Below are 14,215 nucleotides of genomic sequence, written 5' to 3' on the forward strand. Positions count from 1 at the left end.
TAAAAAATTAGACATTTAACAGAGATGATAATATTATTAATCGTGTAGTTAAAAAAAACTCTATGACTTGAGTGATTTAATTAACTTTTAACTAAAAATCTCCAATAATCTCCATACAAACGGTTAAACGGTTTAATGTAACGCATTTCTTTTGCATGCAAACAGCCATCGATCCATTTCCCATGTGCACATTACAAGAAGTTTGTTTCATAGCCTGAAGGCATTTCTCGGTCAATAACACTTGTTATATTTTGTGTTCAATAGTGGTTTCGTTTATATATTTTTTGTAGTATTTTTAGACTCAAATAATTATGAAATTATTTAAAATAGAGTTAAAAAGTTTATTAACAAAGATTTAAACGAAACCAGAGTGAAATATTTGCATGAAAGGATGGACAAAATCCGTAAGACATCATTTCCGAGCAAGTTCAAAGACAGCTGAAAGAAATCTTTATAAAGAGAAATATTTTTATATTTTTGTAATAAAAATTCCCGTTCATATAAAAAATAGGAAAGTTTTAAAAAAATTGTGCAACTTCGGTGACGATAAAGAAATTATGGAACTTTGATTATTAACAAACTTTGATTATTAACAAATTACTTAAAGGTTTTCCGTCTCAGAGCATGAAAATTGCTAAAGAAATTAAAGAAATCTTTGAAGAGAAATATTTTTATGCTTTTCTATCAAAATTCCCGTTCGTATTTACAAAGTAGGAAACTTTACCAAAAAAAATTGTGCAACTTCGGTGCCGTAAAATAAATTATGGAATTTTAATTAATTATAAAATACTTAAAGATTCTCTTCAGTTTGACTGTTAAATTCCATGAAAATTCTGTCCAATAATTTATTAATTATCTCGTTACCGTAAAAAATGTCGACAAAATCAAAACCGACGAAACCTCCCCCAAATAAATCCGATGACGCAAGTAGTAAATCACTGACCTCCTGGTCGTGGAGCATTTTCCTCCTAATTTTAACCTTATCAGTGCTCACCCGATTCTACAAAGTCCAAGAACCGGACCATGTTTGCTGGGATGAGACACATTTTGGCAAAATGGGCAGTTGGTACATCAATCGGACGTTTTTCTTTGATGTTCATCCCCCTCTGGGAAAGGTCAGCTAAGCCAAAAAATGCCTAAAAATTATGACGATTAACAAATTATAAATATGAATTTTTGCAGATGATGATCGGCCTGTTCGGCTACGCCACCGGCTACGACGGAACATTTTCCTTTGAAAATCCTGGTCAAAAATATAACGAAACTAATTATTTGGGGATGCGCGTGGTTGGTTTAATAACAATATTTTTCATGAAATTAGCCCCTAGAATTAATATTTATCAACAATTCCAGTGCTGCACGGCCCTGGGCACCCTCCTCGTCCCCCTCACATATCTGACGACGTGGGAAATGACCGAATCGACCCCGGCCGCCGGAATGGCGTCGGCTTTGGTTTTGTTCGACGTGGGGCTGGTCACGTTAACGCAGTACATCCTCTTGGACCCGATTCTTCTCTTTTTCATCAGCATCTCCGTCTACTCGTCGTTTAAATTTTATTCGTTTAGAAAGAGGTGATTATATTAATCAGATTTAATTTTAATTTTCTGGGTCGGTGATTAATTTGGTAGTGAAATTAAATAATAATTGTCTATTTTCCAGCCCCTTCAGTTTCTCATGGTGGATGTGGCTTGCGCTGACGGGGACGTTTTTATCCTGCGCGATGAGTGTAAAATTTGTGGGATTATTCACCGTTTTGTACGTTGGATTGAGGACGATTTATGAATTGTGGGAAATCTTGGGGGATTTGTCGAGGCCGGTGGTGAGATTTTTTATTTAACAGATCGGGAAATTTTTCAAAATCGTAAAATCTGGAGATTTTTAATATTTCTCGTGGTGAGAGGATTTTTAGTTTAATAAGTTGGGGAATTTTTCGTGGAAATCGTCGAAAGCGGAGTTTTACTAACAGAATTTTAAACTAAATGAGCCGAGATATGATTATGCAATGTGGTGATTTTGATGATTTCGACGTCGAGAGGATTTGTTTTCAAAATATTTATTTTAATAATTCATTTTAAAATTCTGAAGCGAAATAAAAAATGATTTTGACGTGAGGATTTCTTAATTTAATGACCAAGATTATTAAATATTGTCCGGTTTTACAGATCTACACCTTGTACCACTTCCTGGCCCGAGCCGTGTGCCTGATCCTCCTCCCCCTCGTGCTCTACGTCACATTTTTCTACATCCATTTGACCGTGCTTAACCGGAGGTGAGTCCACCATACCTCAAAAAAATGCAAAAATTCATTAAAAACATCTCCCCATTTTAGCGGCAACGGCGACGGCTTCTACAGCTCCGCCTTCCAATCCCAACTGATCGGAAACCCACTCTACAACGCTTCCATGCCACGCGAAGTCGCCTACGGAGCTCACATAACGCTAAAATCCCAACGGACCGGTGGGGGCTACCTCCACTCCCACTGGCACTTGTACCCCGAAGGAATCGGTGCTAAACAGCAACAAATAACCACGTACGCTCACAAGGACGACAACAACAAGTGGGTTATCAAGAAATATAACGAAATTGCTCCACAACTGGATAACGCCTCCGCTCCGATCGAGTTTATTAAAAGCGGAGATTTAGTGAGATTGGAGCATTTGGTTACCAAAAGAAATCTGCATGGACACCGGATCTCTGCTCCGGTTAGCAAGAAGCAGTGGCAGGTCACGGGGTATGGGGAGGTGAGTCAATCCACTAAATTATGTAAATCAGGCTAATAAAATTTAAAATTCAGAACGGCACCGGTGACGCGAACGACGTGTGGCGAATCGAGGTCGTTGGTGGGAAAGTGGGCGATTTAATCCACGTCGTGAGCAGTCGACTCCGATTTTTCCATCAATTACAAAACTGTGTTTTATCCGGAACCGGGAAACAACTGCCGAAATGGGCCTACGAACAAATGGAAGTCGCCTGCAACTCGAATTTAAGGGACGTTCGGAAATCCACGTTTTGGAACGTGGAGGAAAATCATTTCCCGAGATGTAAAATTTAACTTAATTTAAATTTAAATTCAATTCTGAAACCATAAAAATCCGCAGTGCCCAACACCTCCTTCCACGTCCACGCCCCATCATTTATGGAGAAATTCTTCGAGTCCCACACGATAATGTTTGAAGGGAATGCGGGGCTGAAGCCGAAAGAGGGCGAAGTCACGTCCCGACCGTGGCAGTGGCCGATTGATTTGCGAGGCCAGTATTTCAGTGGGAGCAGTTATAGGATTTATTTATTGGGAAATCCTATCATTTGGTGGGGAAATCTTGTTTTACTGGGGGGATTTTTAGCCTTGTACGCGTCTCATGAGTGGAGGGGGCAGAGGGGTTGCGAAGAGGAGGATGAGCAAGTTAAAGGTGATAATTAATTAATTGAATTAATGGGAAATTTTGAAATAATTAAAAATTTACAGAACGCCGAAGTAAAACAATGTCGACGTGCGTCTGGTTGTTTGTCGGCTGGTCGTTGCATTATCTTCCGTTTTACACGATGGGAAGGGTTTTGTACTTTCACCACTACTTTCCAGCCCTGCTTTTCTCCTCGATGTTGTCTGGAGTCATTTTGGACTACTTGTTTCAAACGCTGGGGAAAAATACGTGGCATTTCTTTTACGGGGGGATTTTAGCCGGGGTGGCGTACAGGTAAAAAATTAGTTATAAAATTGCAATAATAATATCAATAAAGTGAATAATCCCCTTAGTTTCTACCTCTTTTCGCCCTTGGCCTACGGGAGTTCGGGTCCCTTGGCTTCCGAAGCGAACAGCACGATGCATGGACTCAAATGGTTGGAATCGTGGGAGTTTTGATCGTTTTTTATTTAAAATGAAATTATTTATTGCAAAAAAGAGATTAAAAATAAAAATTTTAAACGGAAGCCCGTTTTTCTAAAATCGCAGGAACGGCTTCGACGCTGTACAATTCTTCTTCCGTCCCGCTCGCGTCGTTTCGGTAAAGTCGACTCGCTCGCGTTTTTCGGGTGTACACGCTCTGGATGTCCGTCTGAAAAGAAATTTGCATGAATTAATTCCACTCATTATTAGTTTTAATATGCAAATTAAGTAGCATGCGTACATGTCTCGGGTAACAAGTGCACGAGCAGACAGAGACATTATCCGATGATGTTGAATTGCACAAATTGGCGTCACTTTGTTGTAACAATTTCCCATTTGGTGTCAATTCGTCGTCAAACGTGTTCACATTTTCGGAGGCGGGACCCATGTCCGTGTCCTCGCGGTGCATCTCCTCCGCTTGCCTAGAAATTTTTTAAAGGAAATTAGCGTCGATTCTTCAAAAAAAATTACCATAAAAAAACTCACATTGTCATAAATCGTAGCACCAAAATGTTGATGCTGGAAGCCACCACTGCCAATCCAAACAAGATGAAAACCACGCTGAGCGCCATGTAGCCAGGTTTGTTCTGCAGGGCGTGATCATTTTGCAGGGCGACGTAGTCTCCAAACCCGATCGTGGTCAAAGTGATGAAACAGTAATAAAACGAGTCGAAATAGGTCCATCCCTCGTACGAGGAAAATACCGCTGCGCCCGAGGTCATTATGATCGAGGAGAGGACTGAGGTGGCCGTCATGAGGTTTAACTAGAAGTTTTTTAGGATAAGTGAATTGATATTTAATTAACTAATTAATTATTTTATTAATAACCTCGGTGGCCTCGGTTTTCTTGCATCTGCAGATTTTTTTAAGGTTTCGTATGACGATACTCGCTCCTTTGTTTAATCTTTCACCGATGCTTTGGAACATGACGATTCCGAGGGGGATTCCTAATGGAACGTGATTTGCATTAGTATTTAAGATAATTAGCGTGATTGTGGTATTACCAATGGCCGCATAAAGCATGCAAAACGCGCGTCCTGCCACCGTCGAGGGCGTCGAGTGGCCGTATCCTGTGCAGTTTATTTATTTATTTAAATCTCCACCAATAAAATTTCACCAATAAAATTACCAATCATTGCCAATACGACGGTGGCGAAATAAAACGATCCAGCAAATTTCCACTGAGGTCCAGCCTTGTGCGGGGTGTACTGTTTTAAAAAAAAATTATAAATGTATGTACACAATTAATGTATAATTAATTAAAAACCCCACCTCGATGACCATTTGCTCAATCCATTCGTAATCCTCGTTGGAAATGTTATACTTTGTCTGCAAATCTACTCGCATTTCTGAAAATATTGAGCATTTTTATGAAAATTGAACAATAATTTGCAAGACTTGAAATCTTACCATCAACGGAATTTTTGATGGCCTGTTCCGATCTGGATTCCAATGCATCAAAGACTGCAGCACCGATTAAAAGATAAGTGAAGGTTGTTATCACGAGGGAAAGCGTCCGGACGTTTTGACGCTTCATTTTTTGGTGTTAGAGATTTAATTACAGGGGGTTTTTATGCTTTATCATTTTTGATGAGGGAAGAATTTTTTACGCTTAAAATATATATTTGCGAATAATCGTGTGTTGTTGTAGAGGAGAAAGGAAAGTCGGAAGTTCGGGATGTAGAGAGAGGAAAAAGTGCAGCAGGGAAAAGCATGCGCGGAAGTGGAGCAACTTTCCCTTTACAACTTTCTATGTAATAAGAATGAAAAAGTGGACAATTTTCAATAATGCATGTTTTATTTGATAATTTTGCATATATACTTTCATCTCAAAGCACACGTATAATAATGAATTTATTTACACGGAGAAGACGCTAATACCACGAAATAAAGCGATTGGTATATCATAAGTTTTAATAACGACTCCATTTAGAAAAGGTAATGCTTGATTGGTTACACATAAACTGGAATTTTTCGTATTACAAAAAATATTCGTAATTAAATCACTCTTGCTGCCTCAATCTGGCCAATCTGGCAGTTAATTCGTCCTGCTCCTGTGAAACTTGTGTCGACGCGATGGACTCGGTTTCGCCGCGTGGCAATTCCATATTCAACTCCAAACTGGAAATTATTAAGAGTCAAATTAATTATCATCACTTATCATTAATTAATTAATTAATTACCCCGCTTCATCCGCCACTTGGTGCATGAGATGATCCACATCATTTTGAGGAACGGCAGTGGTGGTGGTTTGACTCATCGTATTTTCCATGTAAGACGACTGCACGTCCAAATCTTCAAATTGCTTCTCAAACTTATCCATCAATCCGGATATTTTCTCCAAATTCAACGATTTCATGGCAGCGTCCATCGCACGAACCACGCCCTGCATCGAGGTGGTCACCTTTCTCGTCGTGACGGCAGACTGCACCCGACTCACGACCGCATCCACCCGTGCCCCCATCCGGAGGTAGTTCAAAGACTGATTCTTTTGACGAATTGCGTTCTCGGCGTGGATTCTAGATTTACAAATTGGATTTTATTCAAGTTGTTGAAATTTATTAGTTTAAAACCGACCTCGCGACCTCCATGTTTCCTTTGGCGATGGCCTTTTTACATTTCAGCTTTTCTGCCTTCTCCTCCTTTTCTGCACGTTTTGCGTTTCGTTCGAGTTCCTTCACGGCGAATTTCATGTTGAACAAGTGGTCTGTAATTTATTTATTAGAATTTAGAAAGCTGTTTTATAAATTTCTTAGTTAATAAAAATTAAACTTACTTTCCATCGAAGAGAGCGACATTTTTGCGAGATTTTGGTGGAATTACAACACAATTGAAGAATTGAACCTAAAAATGACAAAATCAATCAGATTTATGAACCTGACAATTCAACTCTCGTTAATAAACACGTTTCGAAAACTTACCTTCTTTATTTTTCACTTTTCTTTACTTTGCCAAGCAGTATTTGAGGTCTGTCGTGTCTCTGTTAGTCACACAAATTAAAAATTTACCAGCACTTGACGTAGGAGATAGTTAACTGATAACGGTAGGAAAAATAATGACTCACCTTTTGCTAGCACCAACCAGATGATGATTATTTGTTGTTCATCGTCATACACACACACTCACGTCATCCTTACCTTTCTCTGTTGGGGTAACTTGAGAAATCTCAACAAAACTTTCTCTTTTTCTCCTTATCAATTACATTTTAACAACTTCCAATTTACATATAAATTCGAACTATAAACACGATGAAACAAATTCATAAAGATCAAAGTTTACGACCCTGAGAGACCCTCTAACAAGTCTCTTATGCCGAGATTTAATCAAAATAAAGGTCATTTTACACCCATTCAGACTGATGTTTTTCAGGTGAAAATGAAAGTTATAATTTGCATGTAAACCGTGTTATTATCAAAAAAGGAGGAGTTCTTTTGGGGGACCGTCCCACTCTCCACGAATATTTAATCATGCAAACAACAAAGTCTTAAACGGTCATGATTCATTTGTTGATTTAGCCAACACGTGAAAGTGATCCACCTTTCTTATAATAATTCCGGACAATTTGCGCATTGCGACACGACCACGAGCTAAATAAAATATGGCTCATTTATTCGGTTTGTTTAAGATTGCATGATGCATGCACAAGCCTGACGAGCGAGAAAGCAGAGCTGACCACTTTTTATTATTTCTTTTTATTATTTTCTGCTTAACTTAAGGCCTACTGCATACCTGCCACGTATACGAATGTTAAGATCGATGTGGATCGATCCCTCGGCTTTTATCATGATGTAACAAGTGCAAAGTCTCAGTCGGATTTCATTACACTTGGAGAAAAGTAGTTTCATTTTCGACGTTTCGTAAGTAGAGTAGTAGAAAAATTGAGATTATTTATTGGCCTGTTTTTTTGGGAAAAATGGACAAAGTGGTGAAAGCTGAGATGGAGAAGGTAGTAGCAAAAAAATGCATGGAACTCTGGGGCGTTCCTATTAATATTGGCGTAATTATGGCAATTTTCTCCTTCCCCACAGGAATTCCGTCAAGCCCTCCCAAAAGCTAGGATGATGATGACCAAGAACGTCCTGAGCAAGGAGGACCTCAACAAGTTGTACGGTCTCTTTCAACAAGCCACGCAAGGGAATTGCAACGACTGGAAAATTTTTGGTCGGCTTTTTTAAAAGAATTTTATGGGAAAATTTCTAAAAATTGGTGATAATTTCCAGGCTCCATGAACCTGGTCGATTTGGATTCAAAGGCCAAATTCAACGCGTGGGTGGCGAATCGTGGCCTGTCGAAGCACGAAGCCATGCAACGATACGCGTCCGAAGTGAACATTTTAGCGACCAAATACGCCGTCGTGTTTCCCACGTCGAGGTCACAATTTGGATCCGCGTCTTCTTTCTCGACGTCGACCACGCCTTCCGTTTCGGACGTGGTGGATTCCGATACTCCCGCCGCCGTCGGAGGGGCTGGGGGTGACGACGCCGCCGGTGACGATGACTCAATCACGTCGGACACTTCCCTTCTTTAACTTTGTCGTCCATGATTATTTATAAAAATGAATGGTTTTCGGCCTAAATTCTGCAATACTCTGATGAAATTTTACAAAGAAAAACAACGGCCTTAATTCACAACACTCTTTCAAAATCACACTATTTTTGTGACACGTTTTAATGGAAATCTACTAATTTTCTTTAAGGAATTGAGCTTTCTAAGCAGTAGTAAATTGTAGTATTTTACGATAACGAGCTGTAGTGTGTAAATTAATTTGCTTAATTTTTGTGTGCCTCTGCTTTTTTTCTAGTGCAATAAACTAATTTATTTCCTGATTTTTAAACCCATCAGTCACAAACGTATTTACTTTCCCTATTTCCTAAAATGGAGATTGGTTGTGGTGCAGATTTGGGATTATTATTGTTATTATTGTGCGAACTGGTAGGACGATAACTTGCACTTGAAGCGTCATCTTCATCATTGCTTAGGCCGGCGGGACTGTGTTCATCCCCTCCGTCCCCACATTCGTCCATGTCTTCGTCATCATTTTCTCGTAAAAGTTCCTCAATCTGACCTGGTCTCTCGTGAGGGAATGCGTCCTCATATTTCGGAGGAGGTGCGGGGAACATGGCCGGAAATATGGGACCACTCGATGGCTGGACGCCACAGGAACCATTTGCACTGAATAAATCGAAATTTGGGCCGTCGGTAGTTCGCTAGAGGAGGAAGGTTTTAGGGGGTTATTAACTAATTATTAATTAATTTTAAATTTAAATCTTAATACCTGGACGACTCCGGTGACTGTGAAAATGTCGTAAGCGGGCGCGGACGGTGCGTAGGAATGGGCTTCGAAATTATCTTGACCAGCAACGCCACCGGTGCCACCCTCGAATTTGTCGTCCATCATGCCGACCTGGATTTAAAGCGGAATTTAATTTATGCAAAAAATTAGGAAATTATAAATAGCTAACCTGCGTAGTTCGAACGTGGTAAGGAAAGCTTTTATTCGCAGCGGAAGGTCGTGTCAAACCCTGCGGTTAAAAAATAATATTTTCATGAAATTAGACCAATTTACGATTAGATTGGATTAAAATTGGTACAACGAAATTGATTTTATACCAAAAACACGACATGTCCCACGAAAGCGATCGAGTGCAGAATTGACAACGCAACCTTCTCTCGAACCCATTTATCAATGACGTAATTCGAGATTAGAATTACAATCGGACCGGAAATGAACCTTAAATAAATCATCAATTAGCACATCAATTGTGTTAAGTAGGAAAAATTCATAGTAAAAAATTTCCCCATACCACAACGAATAAATGCCAAAGAACGGAAAATAAAACGATGATTTTTCCGGATAATGTTTCAACGTGAAGAAAATCCCATAAACGAACATCAAATAACCGACAAGTCTCAAAATCAGGATTCCATAGCCAGCTTCAGACTCGTAAATGTAAAGGACCAGACCTGGATCGAACGTCTAAAAAGAGATAAAATTATAAAATTATTTATAAAATTATAAATTATAAAATTATAAAAATTCCGGAGAAAGCACAACTTTCACCACTTAAAATAAACTCACATATTGTTCAAAAATGAAGAGTAAAATATACAATAAAATATACAAACAGTTAAAAACTGTTAATTTGACTGCGCTGGATGGGCGTAATCTCCCTCGAGTCACGGTGTAGCCCTTTGCCAAGAGGAGGAGAAGGAGGACAAAGACGAATTCACTTCCGCCTTCTAAAATTCTCCCTGAAAAAATTGATTAAATTGTGAGGTAAAGAAAATTATATGAAATTTGTTTATAACAAAATACCAGCCAATTTGACGCCAGGAAGACCAACGCCGTTCGACGCAAAATTTCCATAGGCCATGCACAAGTTCATAATCCCGGCCGTTTGGAGGGCGAGCGACACCAGGAAAAGTTTGTACGTCGTGTGCAACAGCTGACGACATTTTAACTCAACTGGAATTAAATTAATTAAGTTATTCAGCGCTAAATGCTTGAAAAGTAAAATTCATACCGGCAAAAATCAATGCGCAGAATAGCAAAAATAAATACACGAAACAAAATGATGTCAAAATTGGGAGGATGTCTGTAAAAAAAAGATATCGTTTTTACAGAAATTTTCAGGAAATCTCATAAAATTTATTATCAAATACTTACAAAATTCATCTGCCGAGAAATGTTCATACCAATAATCGCCACGATCTCCATTTTTCATGTAAAATTTATATTTTACATCGAGTCCCTGTAACACGCGAATTGTGTAAAGTTTACTAATTTCTCACCTTAAAACCTCAAATTTATTCACCTTTTTGCTGTTACAACTCGCAATCCCAATAAACCACCATCTTTCCCTGGCAGATCTAAATTTTCTATAATTTTTGCACAATAGCGTCGTAGAATAAGTCGTATTCCCATTTTCGTCCAATTTTGGGTGATTTACAGCCTCACATCCCGAACCAAGGACGCCTTTGGCTAAAGGAACGATCTGATTTTCACCCAATTTGAGAATTTCGGTTCGCTTTTGACATGTCTGAAGCAGAAAAATTGTATGCTAGCATCATCAATTTATTAAGAAATTACACAGAATTATCACAAGTTTACTAATTAAAATTAATATGCAATTAACTCACGTTAGCTTTAAGATTATTGTACGCATTAGGCCAGAGGAGGTCTGGGTAGAGGAGTAAACTTATGTCCCCCATGTTCTGTCCCCCACGTGTAAAAAATTGAGACGATTACATAATCACTTAAATTACGACCCAACTCACCTGCGGATCATATTCGAATTCAATCTGATACTCAAAACTGCCATCGATCGATAAGAAACAAAATCTGTCCAAAAATGCCCAGTTCTGTCCATAAAATACAATCATTAATCTCCAATAATAAACTACCAATTAAAATTAATTTCCACCCACCTCATGCGTGATTAAATGTCCCGAGACGAATTTCGCCCAAGAAAAATCACAACTTAACATTACAATTAAAATTAAGAAAATTAACTTCATTTTATTCCGAATCTAATACTGAGCTCGTCGTGGAGCAAAATATTTCCAGGCAGGCAACCAAGGCACTCATCCAACTAATCCAATTATTCCTACCCGTCACCTTTTTATTATTGAAATTGGCGTAGTGCACAGAGCAGTAGGAGTTTTATATTTGTATCGATTTTGTCCTCCATGTCGTGCTATCAATTATTATCCAAGTTTCAAGGTAACGCTGGCTGGCTGACCAGTGAGTAACGCTATGCAAAAGAAGGACGCAGTGTTTGTAGTGTCAATTTTTTTGAGCAGCAATATAAGGAGAAAGTTGGAGCATAGTTATAGCACAATTATTTGGTTGAGCAATGTACAAAAAGAGTATTTGGAGAAAGGAGGGGACACCTTTTTTCTTGGGTACACAGACAACAACCATCGCCTCTCATCCCATTTTGATATGCACCTTTTATTCCGCTGGTGGGACTGCTGTGTGGGAAAATATGGAAATGAAAAGGAAGGAATTTTCTCTTTGAGTGAGGTGAAAGCATGTGTGAATTGGAGGAGAGAAAGTTGCTAGGCAGGCCGGAGTGGACAACAAACTATTAGTTACACTGTGTAACTTACACACGGGGTGAAAGTTCTGTCGGGTGGAGTGGATTTTGGCGATTTCTGGAGAATGAGACGGACTGAAATACCATGTAAACAAACTTGTTTAATGATGAAATACTTGAGCGGAATGACAAAGTTTATTTATAATAAAGTTACTGGAAATGTTCTGTTATGGAATAAAGTTACTGGAAATTATCGGAATTATTGGCAATTTCGTGGCCTATAAATTCTTGATGTAAAATCTTGTCTCATTTTCCCCACAGCAATTTTAAGTCTCATTCCGAACTTCTCCTCACAAATCTCGAAATGAACAATACAATAAATAATTTAAAGTAATAAATTTAAAGTAAAGTAATTTAAAATAAAAATCTCAAATTTTTTATTCCCATAAATTTCCGAACGTCTCAAAAATTCTCACTTTCCCATTTTTGTCACAAGTCTCATTTTCCCCACAACTTCCCCCAACTGCCCCACATTCCCCACCACCATCTGGCGAGCGTGGGGAGAATTGATCTCCGGTGGTGGTGGTCTCCTGGCTCCCATTACAAACTCTCCCCATGCTCTCCATCTTCTCTCCACGAGCCGCTTCCAACTTCTTTCTTTCCCAGGTTCGGATCAATTTTTCCAAAATTCTGGCGTAAATTTTTGGTAAGTTTCCCAATTTATGTGTTCTTTGAGTCATTTTGGTGTGGGTGTGGGCAGTGCGAGTCGAAAAATTGGGGCGAAATTAAGATTTCCAATGTTTCAATTTGTTTTGTTGATCTTTCACTTTTAAAGTTTTGACACGAGTTTAAGAGAAATTATTTGTGGGCGAGCCTAGAGTCACCGATTAAACAATTTTAATGTATGGTTGGTGCTAGAGGTCTCGAAAAGTAACTGGTTGTTGGGGTTGGTCCGATCCTTTATGCCCTGGATTTCTTGGATAGAATTCAGACACCGGGATCGGTACATTTCTTGGCATAGTTTTAAGATTAGGATATTTACAATTTTAAAGTGGGTGAAAGTCTTTTTAACTTTTAGTCTTTTTAACTAGTGTTTAATACTATTTTTGACATTTTGCAGGAATATGGCGACTGTGACCCAGTTCAAATACCCGTCCTCCGTGAAGGACGTGGATCAACATAAATTTGTTAAATCTTTCGCACAATTCCTGAAGAAGTAAGTCGACTTTTGAATAAATAAGCGTCAATTTAATACTGAGCTCTTGATTAATTCTTGTGATTTTGCATAGGTCAGGAAAATTGAAGGTGCCCGAATGGGTTGACCTCGTGAAGACGTCAAAGGCTAAGGAATTGGCCCCATACGATGAGGACTGGTTTTATATTAGATGCGCTTCAATTGCTCGTCATCTCTACATCCGATCACCCATTGGAACCAACACCATCACTAAAATCTACGGGTGTAAGTTCACAAAGTGGATTTTATAAAATACCAAAAACTAACTAAATGCACCCAATAAATTAGCTAACAATTTCTTAATATACTCGCAGTAAGGAAACGTAACGGGGCGACTCCGAGCCATTTTTGTCGAGGGTCGGGGTCCGTGGCACGAAAGGCTCTGCAAGCGTTGGAGGGTATTAAGTTAGTTGAGAAGGTTCCAGACGGTGCCGGACGACGCCTGACATCCCAAGGACGCAGAGATTTGGACAGAATTGCTGCTCAGTTGAAAAAAGCTGTTAAAACCGTGGCTTGAAAAAAATGTTCAGATGATAAAAACTTTTTCTCAATAAAAAAGAAACTTCAAAAATTCTTATATTTTCAGTCTGATCATTTTTATGGTTTTTTTTGTCGGGTTGCATTTTGTGCCATGAAATTGCTGCATATGAAACTGATGATTATGAAAATTGTCCAAATGCATAAACTTTCGGATTTATCACTTCCCACTTGCATGCACCCTACATATTAAGACCTGCTAATCGGCATTTAATTGTCTGCTGGTATCTTAATTGCGACACCAGTTAACTTTAACCGTAGATCACTTAACATTGCAAGATGTGACATTTTAGTTAGCGCATGGCTGAATCCGAAATCCAACGAGGGTAATGCACTCCCCAGTTGAGGCCAGCAAGGTTTGTTCACACATTAATTGGTGGATATGCCAATTAAAATAGAGGAGGTTCGGAAATTTGTGGGGGGCAGTTTAAAGTCATTAAATTGTGAAACCGAGGAAATACGGAAATATTGGAAATTTCCAAAAAATAAAGTAAGTCTTTTGTGAACGGCCCTTGGTGTGCATG

At 38.9% G+C, this 14,215-nt stretch overlaps 6 protein-coding genes across 7 annotated transcripts; 3 read left to right on the forward strand and 3 right to left on the reverse strand.

Annotated features, from left to right (window-relative positions):
• Positions 1–219: 219 nt before the first annotated feature.
• On the forward strand, positions 220–3,946 carry LOC110844306 (protein O-mannosyl-transferase 2). Its single transcript, XM_022090481.2, has 10 exons — positions 220–1,115; positions 1,183–1,287; positions 1,354–1,571; positions 1,660–1,819; positions 2,163–2,269; positions 2,330–2,741; positions 2,795–3,041; positions 3,099–3,407; positions 3,464–3,692; positions 3,752–3,946. Exons 1-10 carry the CDS (start codon positions 873–875, stop codon positions 3,855–3,857), a joined length of 2,136 nt encoding a protein of 711 aa, XP_021946173.1. The 5' UTR covers positions 220–872; the 3' UTR covers positions 3,858–3,946.
• Positions 3,849–5,547, reverse strand: LOC110844308 (two pore potassium channel protein sup-9). The gene is made up of 8 exons (XM_022090482.2): positions 5,292–5,547; positions 5,154–5,230; positions 5,011–5,089; positions 4,886–4,951; positions 4,710–4,828; positions 4,368–4,645; positions 4,123–4,303; positions 3,849–4,050 (listed from the first exon to the last, which is right to left on the reverse strand). Exons 1-8 carry the CDS (start codon positions 5,416–5,418, stop codon positions 3,916–3,918), a joined length of 1,062 nt encoding a protein of 353 aa, XP_021946174.1. The 5' UTR covers positions 5,419–5,547; the 3' UTR covers positions 3,849–3,915.
• Positions 5,548–5,660: 113 nt separating this feature from the next.
• LOC110843980 (charged multivesicular body protein 1b) lies at positions 5,661–7,007 on the reverse strand. 2 transcript variants are annotated; one of them, XM_022090055.2, is made up of 6 exons: positions 6,946–7,007; positions 6,803–6,861; positions 6,658–6,725; positions 6,459–6,588; positions 6,065–6,400; positions 5,661–6,002 (listed from the first exon to the last, which is right to left on the reverse strand). In XM_022090055.2, exons 3-6 carry the CDS (start codon positions 6,677–6,679, stop codon positions 5,885–5,887), a joined length of 606 nt encoding a protein of 201 aa, XP_021945747.1. In that variant the 5' UTR covers positions 6,680–6,725; positions 6,803–6,861; positions 6,946–7,007; the 3' UTR covers positions 5,661–5,884. The 2 variants fall into 2 exon arrangements, with proteins under 2 accessions (XP_021945747.1, XP_021945746.1); XM_022090054.2 differs by lacking the exon at positions 6,946–7,007 and having other exon boundaries at positions 6,803–6,939.
• Positions 7,008–7,619: 612 nt separating this feature from the next.
• Positions 7,620–8,719, forward strand: LOC110845136 (acyl-CoA-binding protein). Its single transcript, XM_022091500.2, has 3 exons — positions 7,620–7,827; positions 7,910–8,042; positions 8,102–8,719. Exons 1-3 carry the CDS (start codon positions 7,795–7,797, stop codon positions 8,407–8,409), a joined length of 474 nt encoding a protein of 157 aa, XP_021947192.1. The 5' UTR covers positions 7,620–7,794; the 3' UTR covers positions 8,410–8,719.
• LOC110842758 (transmembrane protein 145) lies at positions 8,688–12,366 on the reverse strand. Its single transcript, XM_035847824.1, has 13 exons — positions 11,310–12,366; positions 11,160–11,243; positions 11,022–11,096; positions 10,697–10,921; positions 10,549–10,633; positions 10,406–10,477; positions 10,198–10,347; positions 9,961–10,133; positions 9,686–9,858; positions 9,492–9,612; positions 9,344–9,403; positions 9,157–9,285; positions 8,688–9,088 (listed from the first exon to the last, which is right to left on the reverse strand). Exons 1-13 carry the CDS (start codon positions 11,397–11,399, stop codon positions 8,720–8,722), a joined length of 1,806 nt encoding a protein of 601 aa, XP_035703717.1. The 5' UTR covers positions 11,400–12,366; the 3' UTR covers positions 8,688–8,719.
• A 16-nt stretch (positions 12,367–12,382) lies between these two features.
• Positions 12,383–13,731, forward strand: LOC110843858 (40S ribosomal protein S19). The gene is made up of 4 exons (XM_022089905.2): positions 12,383–12,626; positions 13,041–13,136; positions 13,210–13,379; positions 13,469–13,731. Exons 2-4 carry the CDS (start codon positions 13,045–13,047, stop codon positions 13,669–13,671), a joined length of 465 nt encoding a protein of 154 aa, XP_021945597.1. The 5' UTR covers positions 12,383–12,626; positions 13,041–13,044; the 3' UTR covers positions 13,672–13,731.
• The last annotated feature ends 484 nt before the right edge of the window (positions 13,732–14,215 follow it).

Source organism: Folsomia candida, unplaced genomic scaffold (genome assembly GCF_002217175.1).
Source record: "Folsomia candida strain VU population unplaced genomic scaffold, ASM221717v1 Fcan01_Sc002, whole genome shotgun sequence".
In the NCBI taxonomy this organism is placed as follows: domain Eukaryota; kingdom Metazoa; phylum Arthropoda; class Collembola; order Entomobryomorpha; family Isotomidae; genus Folsomia; species Folsomia candida.